We start from the raw sequence: 21,713 nt of genomic DNA on the forward strand, positions 1-21,713 counted from the left end.
CAGGTCTCTAACAAATAAGTTATATATTCCTTCAGGTTGAGGCGAATGAATTCAGCGTTCTCCATTCCCACGTAACCAAGGACCAGACATGACGTGTATCTTGTCACCACCACCAATCCTCCACCTACACCCAAGTAAAAGAACTTGTCTAGCTTTCCAAATACTACGCCATGCAAAACTAGGATCGTGGAAAATACCTTGCTTTAATAAGTCTAGTTATGAATTTAAATTTCGACAATCAAACATTTCAATATCACATAGTTAGACTAATTGTGGTTGAGAAACATAGTTCATATGAAAATATCCAACTACTTTTACAGATTATGTATAATTAATTCAAATTCCATTTTTCAACCTCATAAAAATGTTATTACTTGCAAAATTTTAGTCCTTGTTGATTTTTTAAAAAAAATTATAATAATTTAATTTTCCTTAAACTTTTCAGGCATGTCTAGAACAATATAAAAAATTCCTTTACAAAACTTTAGTATTTTTTAAAACGAGATGAATTAAATATAAATTTTCTAAATTCAAAATATCAAGATAAAAGTAACAAATATTTTGACCTAAAAATCAAATTTTGAGCTCCTTATTTTTGCACGAACTTTTTATAATGCTCTATACATATTTGCAAAATCATAATTAACAATTGAGTAAAATTGCATGCATAAAAATTTTGTATGGACGAAAACATGACATTTATTTTATGAAGACGAAAAAATAAATTTAGTAATTTTTCAGAAACAAAAAAAATATTTAACCCTATAAAATATTGCGAATCTCTAAAAATTAACAATATTACACTAAAATATATACACATGTAAAAAATTATAAGTTTTTTTTTTCTTTTTGTAGGAAAAAAATAAATGCAATTTTTTTTTTTGATAATCGAAAAAACAAAAAAAAATAAAAATAAATGTAATTTGATAGTTATATGTATTAATGATTAATCGGTAACTAAATAAATACTGTATTAGTCAAAAAAATAAATACTGTGTTAAACTTTATAAAATAATAATATTAAATACTGTATAATAATAACAATAATAATAATAATAATAATAATAATAATAATATTATTATTATAAGTTGTTGAAACCACACGCTTTAAAAAAAAGGTCCTATGTTGCTAAAAAACTAAGATCATATTATTTTATAGAATATTATAATAATATTAAAATACTTGAATCTTCTTTAAAAAACATGTTTGCTTAAAAAAACAAGTTAAAATCATAAATTGAAAGATTTGATGAGGCTTGATTTATCTGTGTACATGATTGATTATTATATTTGTGTGAAAGATATATTTGCAAATATTATAAAGTAGTCTTTAATGTTTAATATAAAAAACTTAATAAAGAAATAAAATCTTAGTCTAAAAATAAATAAAAAAACAAAACATGCATTTAATAGTTGCCACTTATTAAACCACATCCACATAAGATGTGTACCAAAGAATTCACCTTTAATTAAATAATTGTTAGGTAGTAGTTTATTAAATAATTTAGGTATTAATAGTATTTATATTATTAGTTGGACTTTGCTTGAATTGTTGTTAGGTAATTGGGCCTTTAGGCCCATTTATGTTTTATCCATTTAGAAGTAATATAAGGGGGGATGTATTGTATTGAGATTTCGAAAGACTATTTTGGCAATAAAAATCTTGAAGATTTTGCGAGATTATATTAATTTTGTGAGATTTGAAAAAAAAAAATTGAATGACTTTTTATAATCAAGATTTTTAACACGAGAATTTGTAGGGCCTCCTTCCCCTAGGAACCAAAGGGTAAAAACATAGACTTTTGAGATTTCAAAATACTTTATTGATTTTTAAAATTTAATGATTCAATAAATTCGATACAAACTTCTTCTAAAAATATAATGAATCAATCAATAATTTCTTAAAAAGATCAAGAAATCAATATAAACAAATAAAATCAATGAATCAATTTTAACAAAAACAAAATGTAATAATATTACAAAAAAAATGGAGAAGAAGAAGGAATAAAATATCAGATGCTAACAAGACGAGTGCTATCATGGACCATGACATCAAATGGTCCATCACGAAACATTGAATTAAAACAATTAAATAATACAAGTTTACCAATGTTATTATGCAACCTCTCACGCCATATTATTTTCTCTTTCTTTCCTTACCAACACATCTAATTAATTTTAAATTCTTTTTTTTATTAAGTAGCTATATATATATATATATATATATATATATATATATATATATATATATATATATATATATATATATATATATATATATATATATATTAACTGAAAACAGCCTCCTCAGCACAAGGTGTGCCGAGGTAGACTACCAAAGTTTACCAAGAGACAGAAAAGAAAATATTGTTGGCGTTTTATGATTGGCCTCATTTTGCTAAAACATGTGATCTATCTAGATGTGGAACTACATGCTTCCACCATCCAGTACAAGCAAGATGTTGGGTACAATGCTTCAACATTGGATACCACATCCAGTGGGCCGGACCTGTTACATTGTGATCTCGCGCCTTTTTCTAATTATGGAATCCACGCTAATTCTACCTGTGCGCCAAGTAGCGTCGTCTCTCATGGTTCAGGAAGCAACCATGACCTAGTTTTGTTTGCTAATCAGATCATCCAATTAAGGAAACAAAACAACTGCACGAAGAATATTCCATGAAGGAACCTTTGGTCCTGCTAAGTTTTCGAAGCCCAATTCAAGACCTAGCCCATGCTAGCGCAGGCTATTTAAGGAAGCTGACACCATTGTCCAAAGCACTGAAACCAGATTTGAGTTTTACAAAGCGTGAGTTTAGGTTTTAGTATTGTGTCATTGTGTTCTGAGTCTTGTGTTGATTTGATGCAAGATTAAAGACTGTGTGTCTTTGTGTTGTAATATCTCTGGAGCTTCTAAGCAAGGAGATAGTGTGTGTATACCATTCCAAAGCTTTGAAGTACGGAAGTGGTGTGTGTTTTATGAAGTGTGTCTTCACCTGTTGAATGTTAAAGTGTACAATCACAGTGGTTGTGGTCAAGAGGAGGTGAGCGGAGGTTCTCATACCTAGGTGTGTCTTAGGTAGAATTAGCACGGGTAGTGATTATGTGAGAAGTCTTAAACGAGTTGTTTATTGAGGGCTTCAAACTAATACTATCATAGTGGATTCACTCCTGGATTGGTATCCCCCAGAGTAGGCTTATGCTGAACTGGGTTAACAAATTACTGTGTTATTTTTAGTTGTTAAGTTTATTGTTCATTTCGTATGCGCTGTGAGATGTTGAATCATTGAATCAAGAATTGAAACTGTATTATAGTGGTGAAGCATTGAGTTCAACATCAAAACACGACTGTGCCAGAATTTCAATTGGCATCAGAGCAGGCACCCTGCTTGAAATTCAGGGTGAGCTCCAGGGAAGGAAATTTCTGGTGAGATGGACAAGGAAGGAGGAACGGTTTCTAAACCACCATTGCTGACTGGGCCTGAGAACTATGACTACTGGAAAGCTAGGATGATGGCTTTTCTTAAATCCATTGACAGCAGAACATGGAAAGCTGTAGAAAATGGTTGGGAACCCCCAATTGTCATAGATAAGGATGGAAAGAAAACCGATGAAATCAAGGCTGTAAAAGACTATTCTAAAGACGAGGATGACTTAACTCTGGGAAACTCAAAAGCTCTAAATGCCATCTTCAATGGAGTGGACATCAACATGTTCAGACTTGTCAAACGATGTACTGTGGCCAAACATGCGTGGGAAATACTTAGGAAAGCACATGAAGGAACCGGCAAGGTAAAATTGTCTAAACTTCAGATGCTTCGCACAAACTTTGAAAATCTAAGTATGAAGGAAGAAGAGACCATTCATGATTTTCACATGAATATTTTAGAATTTGCAAACTCATTTGATGCCTTAGGAGAACCCATATCAGATGAAAAGCTTGTGAGCAAAATTCTCAGATCTCTATGAGTACTTAAGCAAAAACACAGCTAGGGTTTGATAATTCTGATTTCACGCAAAAAATAGAAAAGAAAGGCTGCTACATTCTCATGGAGAACTAGCAACCCTAGGTTGATCCATTGGTATACGGGAACATCGTTCATGACTTCTTGAGGTTCAATTCTTAATAGTAATTCAGTTTATTTATTTATTGTCTTCTCTTATCAATTCATGCTCTTTATTTATTTATGAAACTCGAATATAGTGATGCTTAATCTCTATTTTGAGTTATATATTGTGAGACTTTTCGGATTGATTCATCGCTTGTATGACTAGTTCGAATAGGAATTGATATAGGTTTTTTCGCGCTTAGCAAAAAAAGGGTTGGTCGAAATCTGTCATGATACAAACCGTGTTCTAAGTGACGCTTGTTCACTACTCATGGTTAGTTGAACACATTCTTTGCTTAATCGAATGAATTCGTATAAACTGTTTATCGCTTGTATAATCGGTCTTATAAACCAACCAAGGCATGAATATATAAACAATATTTTATGTGAACCGAGGATAGAATCATAACGAAGTTTTCCTAAAACCAATGGATTGATCGTCTTTTTATCAATTGAATTTCTAATACTCTTTCGATCTAAACAAACCCAAAACCCCATATTTAATTGTGTTATTCATTGTTCTTATTTTTACTAATTATTAAATTAGAGGTCCTTGTGAGACGACCAAGGTTAACTCCCTTGTTACTACTTTTCTTAATTTAAACTTATTTTGATCGCGAAACGACAGCGATCAGCCAACATTTAAGTGGATGAGCTAATAGGTTCACTTCAAACCTTTGAGCTGGGCATGAACCAGAGAAAAGAACAGAAAAACAAAAGTTTGGCTTTTGCTTCCAATACTGTAGAAGATGAAGGTTCAGACCTGGAGAGTGATGAAAGTCTGTCTGAAGCCATGGTGTTACTTGGAAGACAATTTAACCGAATCATGAAGAGAATGGACAAAAGAAATAAATTCAATGGGTCAAGCACCAAATCTGACATCAGCAAACCTGTGCCTAATCAAAGGAGAACCAGAAGTGATGACAAAATTGCTCTACCTAGAGGTGTTCAGTGTCATGAATGTGAAGGATTTGGTCATATCAAAGCTGAATGTCCTACCTTCCTGAAGAAGCAAAAGAAGAGTCTTGCTGTTACTTGGTCAGATGAGGATGATTCAGAAGAAGAAAATGACAGTGAATCTGCTAAACTTGTCAATGCGTTGACAAGTGTGTGTGAGTCTGATGCTGAGTCATGTGATGAAACATCCTATGAAGAACTGCTGGCTACCTATAAAGATTTATTCATCAGGAGCAATGAAGTCTGCAAAGCATTGGAGAAACAGAAGAAGGCAAACTGTCAACTACAGGCTGAGAAGAATGAATGTCTGGATAAAATTAAGACTCTCAACAAAGAGATTGAAAAACCGAATAATGACTTAGAGCATGCTAGAAGACAAGTCAGAGTTTTTGGATCAGGAGAAGAAAAATTTCAAGCCATGCTGTTGAAACAAAGTGCAGGTAAGAAACCTATTGGTTTTGATTATGAGATTGTGGATCAACAAATGGGATACAACAAAGCTACAATTACTACTCCCATTGATAAAAAATTCCCTGTTAGTGCTGGTCTACTGCCACCACATCCTCCCACACATCAGGGAACTGACACATGGTTAAAACCCAAACCTAAGCACTCTGTCCAGACTGAATCAATGCCTCAACATCCTCCTCCACATCGGTATAACAGGTCAACATCTAGATCCAAAAGAAGGAATTGGAGATGTCATTACTGTGGTAGGAAAGGGCACATTAGACCTTACTGATATAAGCTGTATGGCTATCCAAAGGATTCACGACCATTTGCACCCAAGCCTGAAAATGTGAATGTCAAGAAAGAGTGGAAGGAAAAGGAAAATGGTGTAAGTCTGATAGCTCATACATCACTGCGGGCATGATCTAGACAAGATTGGTACTTTGACAGTGGATGTTCAAGACACATGACTGGAGTGGAAGGATATCTTGCCAATCTAAAATCCTATGCCACAAGTTATGTAACCTTTGGAGATGGAGCTAAGGGAGAGATAAAAGGAATTGGAAACCTAATTGACAATGGGTTACCAAACTTAGACAATGTTCTACTGGTGAAAGGACTTACAGCAAACCTGATTAGTATTAGTCAGTTGTGTGACCAAGGCATGAAAGTGAACTTTACAAAATCAGAATGTCTTGTTACAAATGAAGAAGGAAGACTTGTAATGAAGGGAGTAAGGTCCAAAGATAATTGTTACTTATGGGTATCTGAAGAAGAAAATTATTTGTCCACATGTCTCTTAAGCAAAGAAGATGAAGTCAAACTCTGGCATCAAAAACTAGGTCATCTCTGTCATACCCTAATTTTGTCCTACCCTCTTTTTACAATTATTTTTTTATTTTTCACTTATTTTTTATTATTATTATTATTATTATTATAATCAAAAATCAAAAAAAAAAGAAACAACAGCAGCAACAGTGCCGCTTGCACTGCTGCACGCCACTTTCCCTTCCTTTTTCTCTGTAGTAGCAACAGTAGAAGCAGGGCACGCCTCCTTCCCCTGTTTTCAGATTTCTTCACCCTTTTCAACTCTTCACTCAATCTCAAATTAAGCAAAAGTTTCTCAAGTTTTACACTCAAGCATGAAAGACCAATCACTTCATTTCTTCTTTTATCTTTGTAAAACCAAATTTTCAGCCAAAGCACACTTTAATCAACACTCAAAATTATCCAATGGTCATAGGCATTGATCAATTGATCCTATAAATTGATCCAAACGAATCAGAACAAGAGGAGGACAAATTGGGGGGCGATAGTTAGAGGAAGAACAGTGAGAGAAAAAACCAAAACTCATCTTTTTCACCATTTTCACTCAAAATTCGAAATCCACAAATACACACATAAAACTTCAATTTTATTTCACTAATCCCTTCTAACACATACCAGTAGCGAAACACACCAGAAAAAACGAAGGAAAACCGTTGAGAGAAGCTTACTCAAAGTTCAAAATAGCAAAGAAAAGAGTAGGTGTTAACCCACCAAAACAGAGCTCGAAACCAGTAAGATTCTAAGCGCTTTTTACTCCTGAACATCATCTGAAGCTTTTCCAACCCTTTATTTTGCTTAAATCGTACAAATGTGAAATTTAAAGTTTTTTTGGGTTTTAAAGTTTCGAACTTTTTTTGAGATACAAACACCTTTTCAAAAATCTAAGTTTGTAATCATGATCTACGCAATATTTCGAGCGAAAAGGTATATAAGTTTGTAATTTTTGATGAAGTTTTGGCCAAGTTGTTGTTGTTGGCCGTGAGCTTCAAAGCTTTTTCATGGCTTCCCTTTTGTTGTTCTTCATCGTGAAGGAGGTTGAAGACGATGACGTGGCGACACGTCATTGGCTCCCTCCATTTTAAAACGCGTCCGTTAGATTAATCCAAGGACCGAGATCTGTTCTAGGATTTCATTAAATCCAAGCCACTTGATTGAATCAGAAGGCCCAGATCCGTGATATCCTACCGTACACTTTAGTTCTGACGCTGCGCTAGATTGTTTTTTTTTCTGTTCATTTTTTTGGACGAATTGGGCCTGGGCTTGGTGTTGGAGTGCTGTTGCCTCACCCCCAGAACCCAGTTTTGCACCCCAGTGGCGTTTTTGTCCATTTTTAAGTGCCTATTTATATAAGTGCTTATTCAAATAAGAGCTTATTCACATAAATGCTTATTTAGATAAGTGCTTATCATTTGGAAATGATTATTTGAGTTGTTGATTAATTAGTCAATTAATTAAACACATGATTAAGTGAGTAACCATTTAAGTTGTTTGATTAAAAGTGCTTAAGTTACTAAGTGCTTAAATGGTTAAATACTTAAATAAGTGATTATTAGTTAAATGATTAATTAATCAAAAACTTTCAAGCTTATTTGAATAAGTTCATGCTTGGATTATTTACTTGATTTAATACTTTTATCTCAAGGTTGTTTCTCAAAAACACTTCTTTACTTGAAAAACCCCATAATTAAAATAAACGGAATGAAAAAGGGTTAGTCTGACGTATGGCTTTCTTCCCCGAATAATTCGAGACCCTGACGTATGGCTCGTGACTCGAATTATTCTCATTCTTATTTTTCTCTCTAAATAATCATGATTAAGCAAAATTGATCGGTTGATAAAAGTTTCAGTCATGCATATATTTATTGTTATATTATATCTGTTTGCTTTGTTTCTTGGTAATCTTGCTTAAACATATCAAACTAAATCATAAATGGAATGAAAAAGGGTTAGTCTGACGTATGGCTTTCTTCCTCCGAATGATTCGAGACCCTAACGTATGGCTCGTGACTTGAATCATTCTCATTCCCCAACGCTAAAAAACATTAAAACACTTCATCAGCCGCTTTATCTTTCCTTTTGATTTTCTTAAATCAAATAAAAGAACTTAAGCATAATTAGAGTGAAAAGGGGTTAGTCTGACGTATGGCTTTCTTCCCCGGATAATTCGAGGCCCTGACGTATGGCTCGTGACTCGGATTATCCTCATTCTCGGACGTTTTCATTAAAACTCCTAAAATCAACACAACACACTCAAACCTTTTCTCTGCCCACGCGCGCAGTAAAAGTAAAACCCTTTTCACAAAACGGGTGACGTTTTTGTCCTTTCTCCGTAACACAAACAACGCTTAAGCCTCCGCCGTGCGAGCATACAAGCAGCGTTTAAATACGAGAATGCGACATTCTCCGTAATACAAACCACGCTTAAGCCTCCGAAGTGCGAGCATACAAGCAGCGTTTAACTACGAGAATGCGACTTAGACGTCATGCGTCTAAAAGCAACCAACCCACAAACATTTTTTACCCTGAACTACGAAACCCTGATTTTCCCATTGCACCTGGGAATACGTAGGAGCAGGATTCAACATCTTGTCGGGCACAATAATAAAAAACAAAACATTTTTCCCCATATCCGTAATAATAGTAATAAATAAAAAAACTTTTTCCATCGATGAAGCAAGAAACGAGTAATCAAGCAAATTAAAAAACCCATTAAAGCAAACAAACATTTCCCTCTAAAAGGTTCTCGTTGAGTACAACGGATGTGAGGGGTGCTAATACCTTCCCCTCGCATAACCAACTCCCGAACCCATTTCTCTACCCCTCAAGGTTTTCTCGATATTTTCCTTTCCCTTCTTTGGGATAAATAAAATTCGGTGGCGACTCTGTTTCTTTTCGAGTGTTCACGCTCGAGGTTATTTTTCGCGCCGCGACAATCTCCATCTGAGAGGAATGAAGAAGGCCATATCAGAAAAAGAAATCAGAGGACTCCCTAAGCTCAAGATAGAAGAAGGAACAATATGTGGAGAATGTCAGATAGGGAAGCAGACCAAGGTGGCGCACCCAAGGCTCTAACATCAGACTACCACCAGAACTCTTAAACTACTGCATATGGACTTAATGGGACCAATGCAGACTGAAAGCCTTGGTGGAAAAAGGTATGCATTTGTTATGGTAGATGATTTTTCCAGATTCACTTGGATAGATTTTCTTAAGGAAAAATCAGACAGTTTTGAAACATTTAGAAACCTGTGCTTACAACTTCAAAGAGAAAAGGAGTCTGTTATCATAAGGGTCAGGAGTGATCATGAGAAGGAATTTGAGAATGCAAGATTCTATGATTTTTGTGCATCAGAAGGTATTCAACACGAGTTCTCTGCTCCCATTACACCACAACAAAATGGTGTGGTAGAGAGAAAGAATAGAACACTTCAAGAATCTGCTAGGGTAATGCTACATGCCAAAAGTCTTCCATATCAATTCTGGGCAGAAGCCATGAGTACAGCATGTTACATACATAACCGTGTAACACTTAGAAAGGGAACAACTGTAACTTTATATGAACTATGGAAGGGAAGAAAGCCAACTGTGAAGCACTTCCATATTTTTGGGAGTAAATGCTACATTCTTGCTGACAGAGAACCAAGAAGAAAACTTGACCCCAAGAGTGAAGAAGGTATATTTCTGGGATACTCCCTGAATAGCAGAGCATACAGAGTCTACAACTCAAGAACCAAAGTTATCATGGAGACTGTCAATGTGGTAATTGATGATGTGCCATCCTCTCAAACAAAGGATGCTGGATCGGATGTTGAACCATCATTTGAGTCTACTGATGATGTAATCGAAATAGAGAAGACTGAGCTGAATGATGAGGAATCTAATCATGAATCTGTGCCTGTTCCAGCAAAAGTCCCATCCATCAGGACACAGAAAAATCATCCTAAAGATCAAATCATAGGAGATCCAGATCAGGGTAGTGCTACTAGAAGGAAAATTGATGCCATTTCAAACTCATGTTTTGTGTCAAAATTTGAACCCAAAAATGTGAAAGAGGCTCTCACTGATGAGTTCTGGATTGAGGCAATGCAGGAGGAATTGAATCAATTCAAGAGAAATGAAGTCTGGGATCTGGTCCCAAGACCACATGGAGTAAATGTCATAGGAACAAAATGGATATACAAAAATAAATCTGATGAAAAGGGCACGGTAACAAGGAATAAAGCCAGGCTGGTAGCTCAAGGCTACACTCAGGTAGAATGAATTGATTTTGATGAGACCTTTGCTCCAGTAGCAAGATTGGAGTCCATAAGACTACTTCTTGGTGTAGCTTGCATCCTCAAACTCAAACTATACCAAATGGATGTCAAAAGCGCCTTTCTCAATGGTTATCTTCATGAAGAAGTCTTTGTTGAACAACCAAAAGGATTCATAGACCCAAATCATCCTGATCATGTGTATAAGTTAAAAAAGGCATTGTATGGTCTAAAACAAGCTCCAAGGGCTTGGTATGAGAGACTAACTGAATTTCTGATCAACCAAGGATACAGGAAAGGAGGAAATGACAAGACCTTATTTGTCAAAGAAATGGATGGAAACTTGTTGATAGCACAGATATATGTTGATGACATAGTCTTTGGAGGGATGGCGGAACCGATGGTCCAACATTTCGTGAGACAAATGCAGTCTGAATTTGAGATGAGCTTGGTAGGTGAACTAACCTATTTTCTTGGATTACAGGTTAAACAGATGGAAGACACAATATTTGTGTCTCAAAGCAAGTATGCTAAGAATATCATAAAGAAATTTGGTATGGAAAATGCTGCTCACAAAAGAACACCTGCGGCCACACACTTAAAGTTAACCAAGGATGAGAAAGGTGTGAATGTAGATCAAAGCTTGTACAGAAGCATGATAGGGAGTTTACTATACCTCACAGCAAGCAGATCTGACATCACCTTTGTTGTTGGTGTATGTGCAAGATACCAAGTTGAGCCAAAAATGAGTCATCTCATACAAGTGAAAAGAATTTTGAAATATGTTAATGGCACCTCTGATTATGGCATAATGTACTCTCACAACAACAATTCTAGGTTGATGGGGTACTGTGATGCAGACTGGGCTGGATGTGCTGATGAAAGAAAAAGCACCTCTGGTGGATGCTTTTATCTAGGAGAAAATCTTATCTCATGGTTTAGCAAGAAACAAAACTGTGTTTCTCTATCCACTGCAGAGGCTAAGTACATTGCAGCTGGGAGTAGTTGCTCTCAACTCTTGTGGATGAAGCAGATGCTTAAAGAATACAATGTTGAACAGGATGTGCTAACATTGTACTGTGATAACTTGAGCGCCATAAACATTTCAAAAAATCCAATTCAACACAGTAGAACAAAACATATTGATATTCGTCATCATTTCATAAGGGATTTGGTAGAAGAAAATGTTGTGAAATTGGAACATGTGGCAACTAAAGAACAGGTGGTTGACATCTTTACTAAGGCATTGAATGCTAATCAATTTGAAAGACTAAGGGGCAAATTGGGAATTTTCCTGCATGAGGAGTTATAGCAGTTAAGGAATTGTGTGCGCACAACCGTTGTGTTCTCCCACTTTCAACTATTAGCACATGTAAATCAAGGAAAGACAAAAAATACTTTCCATAACTTCCCACTCACACGCAATCTCCTCTCATATCATCATAATCCTTTCATCAAACCTTCAACTTCCTCTAACCTACTTGCTGCGATTTGCATTCTCGAATCATCATCTCTCACCATTAAAAACTTCAAAAATTTGTCTGTGATAATGTCTCAATCTTCCGGTTCTGCTCAGATAAAAAACAAAGCTGCTGATGCTGTGAAAACTAGATCCAAATCGAAGAAAGAAGAAGCAACTGTTGTGATAGATGCAACACTCACATTAAGCATCCCAGCAACCGTCTCAAAGAAGAAGAAATCGACCAAATCAACTGCAAAAGTAAGTGAATCGTCTCCTTCTGTTTCTATTAAGTCTGGTAAATCTAAGAAGAAGAAACCTCAGTCTCCCGTTAAAAAGGGTTTGAACATGTCTGATTTATATTTGAGCAAAAACCCGTTTGAAACTGCGAATGTGGAATCACATGATGCTGCCTCCGGCAAAACTGCGAATGTTGAGTCGTCTGGTAAGGCTACCAAGGAGAGTTCTAAGTTTGAATCTGAAAAGGTTGATAAGGAAACCCCCTCTGAACACGATAACCCTATTTCTGGTGAAACCCCAGGAAAATCCAAAACTATTGCTGAGAAGTTTGTTGAAGTTAGTAAACCTAGTGTCTTTGAGAATATGGCAATACCCACTGATGCCACAACTGATGTTGCTGATAAATCTAAGGAGAAAACAGACTGTAATCCTGATGCTCCAAAAGATGTTGAGCCACCCACAGTTTTGACTGATGCTGCAAAGGATGTTGAAGCATCCAAAGAAGGTTCCAGTCCAAATACTGACACTGCCACTGAGTCGTTTGGCAGTGGTTCTGATACTGAGGCTTCCACTGAAGAGGAAGTAAATAAAGATGAAGGTACTCCTAAAAATGTGGCTAATTCTGAGCCAGAGAATGAAGTTGTTGAGAACTCTAAGAAGACCACCAATGAAGAACAGACCATGGTGGATCTAGATGAAGTTCCCTCGGAAGAAGATCTGCAACCTCCACCTACTCAGAAAGGTATTGGTAGAAGACTTAGAAGCAGGACAACAACACCTGCACATGCTGCTGTTACTACCCCTGTTGTTACCAAGAAAACCAAGGACACTGCATTGAAGCCTGTCAACTTTGGTCCTAAGAAAGGATGGAGCAAGCCTGTGCCTCCTCCTGAGAAGAAGAAAAGTGTGCTGAAAAGGAAGAGTGCACCATCAAGTGACTCTGATTTTGAAGCTGAAAGGGATGACTCAAGCATCAAGCCTCCTGCAAAGAAGGCTATGTCTGCTAAGAAGGCAATGCCTCAAGCTGCTATCCCTGTCATGGAAGACTTTCCCTGTGACAATGTCTCCTTTTATCTTCCCTCCTATGCTCAAAGGTGGGGCATCGTCTGCAAGAGAAGATTGGCCTTGGAAAGGGAATTAGGCAAGGACATCCTAGAATGTGAAGAGGTTGTCAACTTGATCAACGATGCTGGGTTGATCAAGACTGTGTGGGGTTTAGGCTCTTGTTATGAGAAGCTGGTAAGGGAGTTTATAGTCAACATTCCAATAGGCTGTGACAATCCCTTAGACAAAGAATTTCAGAAGGTGTTTGTCCAAGGAAAATGTGTGGAATTCTCTCCAAGCATAATCAATAAAGCCTTGGGTAATTCTGATGAACCTCATCCTGACTTTGAGGTGTCTGACAATGTTGTCTGCAAGACCATCACAACCAACAAGGTGAAGACTTGGCCAAAGAAGGAGAAGGTACCTGCTGTGAAGCTAACCCAAAAGTATGCCATCCTGAATCGCATTGCCTCTGTGAACTGGGTTCCCACAACGCACGCCTCTGATATTGCAACAAGCTTGGGTAAGCTCATTTATATGATTGGTACTGGTACTAAAATTAATGTTGGTCAGTATATCTTTAATCAAGTTGTGCAGCATGCTAAGACCTCAGTCACCAAGCAACCTATTGCTTTTCCAACGTTGCTCTGTGATATCATATTTTCTCAACATCCTAGCATAAGGCATGAGGGTGAGTCTGCTAAGAAAAGGGCAACTCCTCTAGCCATTCATCAGAAGTTGTACAGTAAACAGCATGCTCCAGATATTGTTGGATCATCCAATGCTGCTGCTGACACTCCCATGACAAGGAAGGAGATTATAGCTATGCTGGAAGCAAACTGCAAGGAGCTGGATGAAAAGAAGCTGCAATTTGAAAGGATGATTCATGCTCTCAGGGTTGAAGAGGCTGCAGCTCAAGCAGCTGATGCAGATGATGATGGTACGAGTGCTGAAGAAGAAGCCGAGTCAGATGCTGAAGAGGAAGGAAGTGACTCCTCAGAAAGTTCCTCTGTGTAATTTTCTTCTTTGTGTTATGGATTTATTTTCAAGTATGTGGGCTGAGCCCTAAATTTAGCACCTAGTGTGCATGGTCTGTAATATTTTTCTGCACTTTATGTTCTGCTACTATCTGCACTGCTTTTGGATTTTATTTTATGAAGACTCTATTTGTCTATTTTGTGGCTAAAAAGGGGGAGTAATAGTCCCTGCCCTGATGTGCTGCCAGATGCTGGGTCATCTATATAATCTCTGAGGTGCTAACAGATGTTGGATCATCTGCACATAAGCAGCTATTTCTTTTGTGCAAATGTGTGAGGGGGAGTAATAACTATTTTGATCTATTTTGATTTTACCTTAGCTATTATGCACGAACTGAGGGGGAGCAAAGGAGTATTATGACTTACTCGCCTCTAATATTGAGGGGGGGCAAATTTTTTTGCTCAGCATGTAACACCCCGAACTAACTACCCTTAAAAACGTGATCTTAAAAACTTTTTAAAGATAAGTAGCCGGAGCGCTACGGAAAAACATTTTTTAACACGATCGTGCACACGACACGAAACGTCGCAGCGGAAAAACATAACATAAAGGATTTTCAAAGCAATGAACAAAATAGTTCAAAAGATAAATCATTTACATAAAACATAAGTTAAGATGTTCACATCGATATACGACGGAATACAAACGATCCCCGACTCGATGTTACAACATACCAGAGCACTAATGTACATCACAACCCAACTAAACTTAACAAAACTATATAAAGGTAGCCTACACTAGCTCCTCACCAAAAGTGCTCCACACCAAAACGATCTGCAGCTAAAACTCGTCGAGACCTCGACCTGAATACCTGAACCCCCAAAGGTCCAGCACATAACAATTAGGTAGAGAGTTAGTAAACATAATCACATACATACGAATATAGAAACGCACCTATATTCAACCTATCACGTATTACTAACTCACACACATGCCTCAATAAGCAATACACCAAATAACACATACTCACAAGTACACAACCAGATAGTTTCGCGTCGTTTCGGACAACACAAAGAACTCACATAACACATAACACATAATTGCACATTTACTCAAATGCGACTAATGCCAAACATTCAATGTCATGCCAACCTAGACACGACTAATGCATGTGGTACCATCTTCTTTATCAAGGAACTTACCATTGATATCCTTCTTTATTGGACAAGTCCAATATCCTTCTTTATCAGACAAGTCTGATATCCCTAAATAATGCATGAGTTTATGAATGTCATGCATTTACCAAACATATGATAATCACTTAGCACGAAGCTACTGCTCACTACATGGTTAACATAATCCATTAAACTTCTTTATCAGACAAACTGATATTCTTCTTTATCGGACAACCCGATATACAAAAATACATATACTTCTTTGACATTTTATATAAATGCCATCACACAACACAATTATTAAACATGTATCAACCATCATGTAAGGATACCCTTAAACCATGATACAAGTGTCTAATTACACTTACAAACATTAACAAAAATTGCTGTCACTGAGGCCTTCGCTAAGCGAGGGCTTAGCGAGACATGGCGAACCTCACCAGGAAGTCACCTGCTCATGGCGAGCATTGGCGAGCTTCAGCGAACATGTTCGCTACAGCGAACTCCTGGTCGCTTAGCGAACTACACCAGAAAAATATCTGTTCTTGAGTTTCAATAAGGCGGTTTAACACTCAAATCCATCCAAAATACATTATAACATGTTATAAATGCATAACAAGTGATCAATCATGTATATACCATACATATATACATGTATTAACATTCACAAACACCAAAACACATCACACATACAAAATCATGCCAATTTCTTGCAAAATAAGCAAAGTTGCATAAACATGCAAAACCATCATCAAACATATACATATTCCCTCCTAGATGTTCATTAAGCATACTAAGATGAAAAGGACATGTTTCTGATAAAGAAATTTCACCCAAACCCCAAAGAAATTGGATGAGAGAGTTTAGGAATGGAGGCTAGACACCTCCCCTCTCTTGGATCACCCAAGCTTATGCTTAACCACTCTCACCTTTGATTGAATGATGATTCTTGGCCTCTAAATCTCTTCACCTTGCTCGTGTTCTTCTTCTTGCTCTCCTAGGGTTTGCTCTTGCTTCTAAGCTTACAAACTCTAACTCCTCATGAAAAACAAATTATGAGACTATTCATTGGTTTGACTTGGTTACTTATACCACTCTCTATTGTCATGAACCAAGCCCAAATGGCTTAGGCCCATTAAGCTTCTATCACACGCCCCAAGCCCACTAACACGACAAAGGTTTCACTCACAAACTTATGTTCGCGATAAATAATTATACGTCGCGTAAATAAATATTTAACACTAACCCAAAATATATGCAAATATATAAAATATCGATTTACTAAAAATCGAGTCGTTACAACTCTACCCCCCTTAAAAGAATTTCGCCCTCGAAATTACCTAAGAGATAAAACAGAGAACGAACCCTCAACGCGGCATCTTCGGTTTCTTGCATACCGGACTCTTGTGACCTTCCTCGCCACAATTGAAACAAAACACTTTCACCCGACAAGCATCGGCCTTGTGCCCAAACTGTCCACAATTGAAACACTTGTCGCTTTTCCTCGGGCAATCATATGACATATGACCCCGCTCTCCACATTTGTAACAACTTCCACTTCCTTGCTTCTTCTTTCCACTTCCATTACCCTTGTTCTCATACGGCTTACCGCGATCCAAACCTTTTCCTTTCCTATCATTCAGAACCTTATAGTAGTTGGTCTTGGCTTTGCTATCTTCATCACAAATCCTTGCCTTGGTCATAAGGGTCGGAAAATCCCTGATTTCAGAAAATCCAATCAAAAGCTTGATATCCGGACGAAGTCCACTCTCGAACTTGACACACTTATCCTCTTCGGCTTCCACCGTGTTGTAGTGTGGACTAAACACACACAAAGCTTCAAACTTAGCCGAATACTCGGCGACTGATAAATTTCCTTGCTTGAGCTCCATGAACTCGATCACTTTCTTATTCTTCACATCAGCCGGAAAGTACTTCCTTAAAAATTCCCTTTTGAAAGTTTCCCAAACGATAGAAACACCGTCCACTCCAATCCTGAGTCTCACATTCCTCCACCAAACGATTGCCTCCTCTCTAAGGGCATAAGTTCCCAAAGTAGTCTTGTTCTCCTCAGAACAACCCATTGCTTCAAAGATGATCTCAACCTCATCTAACCACTTGATAGCCCCCTCCGGGTTATAGCCTCCGGTAAACAGAGTTGGTTTATGCGACATAAACCTTTCCAATCTTTTCTCACTATCCCTTCCCGGGTCATTATCCCTTACCACCAATGTAGTCAAAGCAGTCAAAGCTTGTGCAATCTGAGCGTTGGTCCTAGCAGCAGCCATGATTCCTGAACGAATCACAACTCGACGTTAGAATGTATTAACAGTGTACCCAACACATGCTTCATACAAGAGAAAGAAAATCCTAATGGCTCACATGAACCGACCTGCTCTGATACCACTATTGTAACACCCCGAACTAACTACCCTTAAAAACGTGATCTTAAAAACTTTTTAAAGATAAGTAGCCGGAGCGCTACGGAAAAACATTTTTTAACACGATCGTGCACACGACATGAAACGTCGCAGCGGAAAAACATAACATAAAGGATTTTCAAAGCAATGAACAAAATAGTTCAAAAGATAAATCATTTACATAAAACATAAGTTAAGATGTTCACATCGATATACGACGGAATACAAACGATCCCCGACTCGATGTTACAACATACCAGAGCACTAATATACATCACAACCCAACTAAACTTAACAAAACTATATAAAGGTAGCCTACACTAGCTCCTCACCAAAAGTGCTCCACACCAAAACGATCTGCAGCTAAAACTCGTCGAGACCTCGACCTGAATACCTGAACCCCCAAAGGTCCAGCACATAACAATTAGGTAGAGAGTTAGTAAACATAATCACATACATACGAATATAGAAACGCACCTATATTCAACCTATCACGTATTACTAACTCACACACATGCCTCAATAAGCAATACACCAAATAACACATACTCACAAGTACACAACCAGATAGTTTCGCGTCGTTTCGGACAACACAAAGAACTCACATAACACATAACACATAATTGCACATTTACTCAAATGCGACTAATGCCAAACATTCAATGTCATGCCAACCTAGACACGACTAATGCATGTGGTACCATCTTCTTTATCAAGGAACTTACCATTGATATCCTTCTTTATTGGACAAGTCCAATATCCTTCTTTATCAGACAAGTCTGATATCCCTAAATAATGCATGAGTTTATGAATGTCATGCATTTACCAAACATATGATAATCACTTAGCACGAAGCTACTGCTCACTACATGGTTAACATAATCCATTAAACTTCTTTATCAGACAAACTGATATTCTTCTTTATCGGACAACCTGATATACAAAAATACATATACTTCTTTGACATTTTATATAAATGCCATCACACAACACAATTATTAAACATGTATCAACCATCATGTAAGGATACCCTTAAACCATGATACAAGTGTCTAATTACACTTACAAACATTAACAAAAATTGCTGTCACTGAGGCCTTCGCTAAGCGAGGGCTTAGCGAGACATGGCGAACCTCACCAGGAAGTCACCTGCTCATGGCGAGCATTGGCGAGCTTCAGCGAACATGTTCGCTACAGCGAACTCTTGGTCGCTTAGCGAACTACACCAGAAAAATATCTGTTCTTGAGTTTCAATAAGGCGGTTTAACACTCAAATCCATCCAAAATACATTATAACATGTTATAAATGCATAACAAGTGATCAATCACGTATATACCATACATATATACATGTATTAACATTCACAAACACCAAAACACATCACACATACAAAATCATGCCAATTTCTTGCAAAATAAGCAAAGTTGCATAAACATGCAAAACCATCATCAAACATATACATATTCCCTCCTAGATGTTCATTAAGCATACTAAGATGAAAAGGACATGTTTATGATAAAGAAATTTCACCCAAACCCCAAAGAAATTGGATGAGAGAGTTTAGGAATGGAGGCTAGACACCTCCCCTCTCTTGGATCACCCAAGCTTATGCTTAACCACTCTCACCTTAGATTGAATGATGATTCTTGGCCTCTAAATCTCTTCTCCTTGCTCGTGTTCTTCTTCTTGCTCTCCTAGGGTTTGCTCTTGCTTCTAAGCTTACAAACTCTAACTCCTCATGAAAAACAAATTATGAGACTATTCATTGGTTTGACTTGGTTACTTATACCACTCTCTATTGTCATGAACCAAGCCCAAATGGCTTAGGCCCATTAAGCTTCTATCACACGCCCCAAGCCCACTAACACGACAAAGGTTTCGCTCACAAACTTATGTTCGCGATAAATAATTATACGTCGCGTAAATAAATATTTAACACTAACCCAAAATATATGCAAATATATAAAATATCGATTTACTAAAAATCGGGTCGTTACACAGCACATAATGTGCTACTGTATGTTGAAGCATCATCTGTTCCTGCGAATTTATTTTTCTCAGCTGTGAGGGAATTTATTTTTCCCCAGTGTTTCTTTTTATGAGAATCTTATACTCTCTATTGGCAAAATTCCTGTGAGGCTAGTTGTGCTTATCCTTCCGCTGTTGCATGCCTCTGAAGCTCTATTTTGATACGTCTATTCTAATATGCTATTTTCGTCTGAGAAGCGGTTGAAAGAAGCATGTTATATTGTTCTACTTTACTTCATGACTGTGTGCCTATGTTGAGTTGAAGAAAGGTAGACTGTGTATCTCTCTAGAACGGTTGAAATAATCTTAGGATGCTTTAGCCAAATATTGTCAAAGGGGGAGATTGTTGGCATTTTATGATTGGCCTCATTTTGCTAAAACATGTGATCTATCTAGATGTGGAACTACATGCTTCCACCATCCAGTACAAGCAAGATGTTGGGTACAATGCTTCAACATTGGATACCACATCTAGTGGGCCGGGCCTGTTACATTGTGATCTCGCGCCTTTTTCTAATTATGGAATCCACGCTAATTCTACCTGTGCGCCAAGTAGCGCCGTATCTCATGGTTCAGGAAGCAACCATGACCTAGTTTTGTTTGCTAATCAGATCATCCAATTAAGGAAACAAAACAACTGTACGAAGAATATTCCTTGAAGGAACCTTTGGTCCTGCTAAGTTTTCGAAGCCCAATTCAAGACCTAGCCCATGCTAGCGCAGGCTATTTAAGGAAGCTGACACCATTGTCCAAAGCACTGAAACCAGATTTGAGTTTTACAAAGCGTGAGTTTAGGTTTTAGTATTGTGTCATTGTGTTCTGAGTCTTGTGTTGATTTGATGCAAGATTAAGGACTGTGTGTCTTTGTGTTGTAATATCTCTGGAGCTTCTAAGCAAGGAGATAGTGTGTGTATACCATTCCAAAGCTTTGAAGTACGGAAGTGGTGTGTGTTTTATGAAGTGTGTCTTCACCTGTTGAATGTTAAAGTGTACGATCACAGTGGTTGTGGTCAAGAGGAGGTGAGCGGAGGTTCTCATACCTAGGTGTGTCTTAGGTAGAATTAGCACGGGTAGTGATTAGGTGAGAAGTCTTAAACGGGTTGTTTATTGAGGGCTTCAAACTAATACTATCATAGTGGATTAACTCCTGGATTGGTATCCCCCAGAGTTGGCTTATGCTGAACTGAGTTAACAAATAACTGTGTTATTTTTAGTTGTTAAGTTTATTGTTCATTTCGTATGCGCTGTGAGATGTTGAATCATTGAATCAAGAATTGAAACTGTATTACAGTGGTGAAGCATTGAGTTCAACATCGAAACACGACTGTGCCAGAATTTCAAATATAAAGATCAAAATCATACAAGGCCCAAACATAACCAAGTAATAGACCATCAACTATGGTAGTTTAAAGCCAAAGTAACATTCTTCGTCTTCAACCACCTATATGAAAATAGTTTGATCTTGTCCACTAACTGGTGAGAAGTACTGGTTGAACCTCTGAACAATTTGTAATTTTAAACTCATTTCTTCCTTTATTTTATTTTTTTGTCATGCTAAGGAAGAAAGAAATTTATATTTTTTGTGGTGCGTATAGCATTTTATCAATTGTTATTTTAAATAGCATTGGAGTTTATAGCTTATATTTTTTTACGTTTTATTTTAATTTTAATCTTATTTTTTTATTTTTAAAAATATAATAACTACCTTATTGACCATGTATTTTTATGTCGTTTTATAGTTACCGTAACATCCCAACGTTAATTAATAGAG

At 37.1% G+C, this 21,713-nt stretch overlaps 1 protein-coding gene across 1 annotated transcript; it reads left to right on the forward strand.

The window, feature by feature from the left end:
• Positions 1-12,146: 12,146 nt before the first annotated feature.
• Positions 12,147-14,357, forward strand: LOC123895181. Its single transcript, XM_045945418.1, has one exon. The coding sequence runs from the start codon at positions 12,147-12,149 to the stop codon at positions 14,355-14,357; it is 2,211 nt and encodes a 736-aa protein (XP_045801374.1).
• Positions 14,358-21,713: the final 7,356 nt, after the last annotated feature.

This window comes from Trifolium pratense, linkage group LG1, assembly GCF_020283565.1.
Source record: "Trifolium pratense cultivar HEN17-A07 linkage group LG1, ARS_RC_1.1, whole genome shotgun sequence".
NCBI lineage: Eukaryota > Viridiplantae > Streptophyta > Magnoliopsida > Fabales > Fabaceae > Trifolium > Trifolium pratense.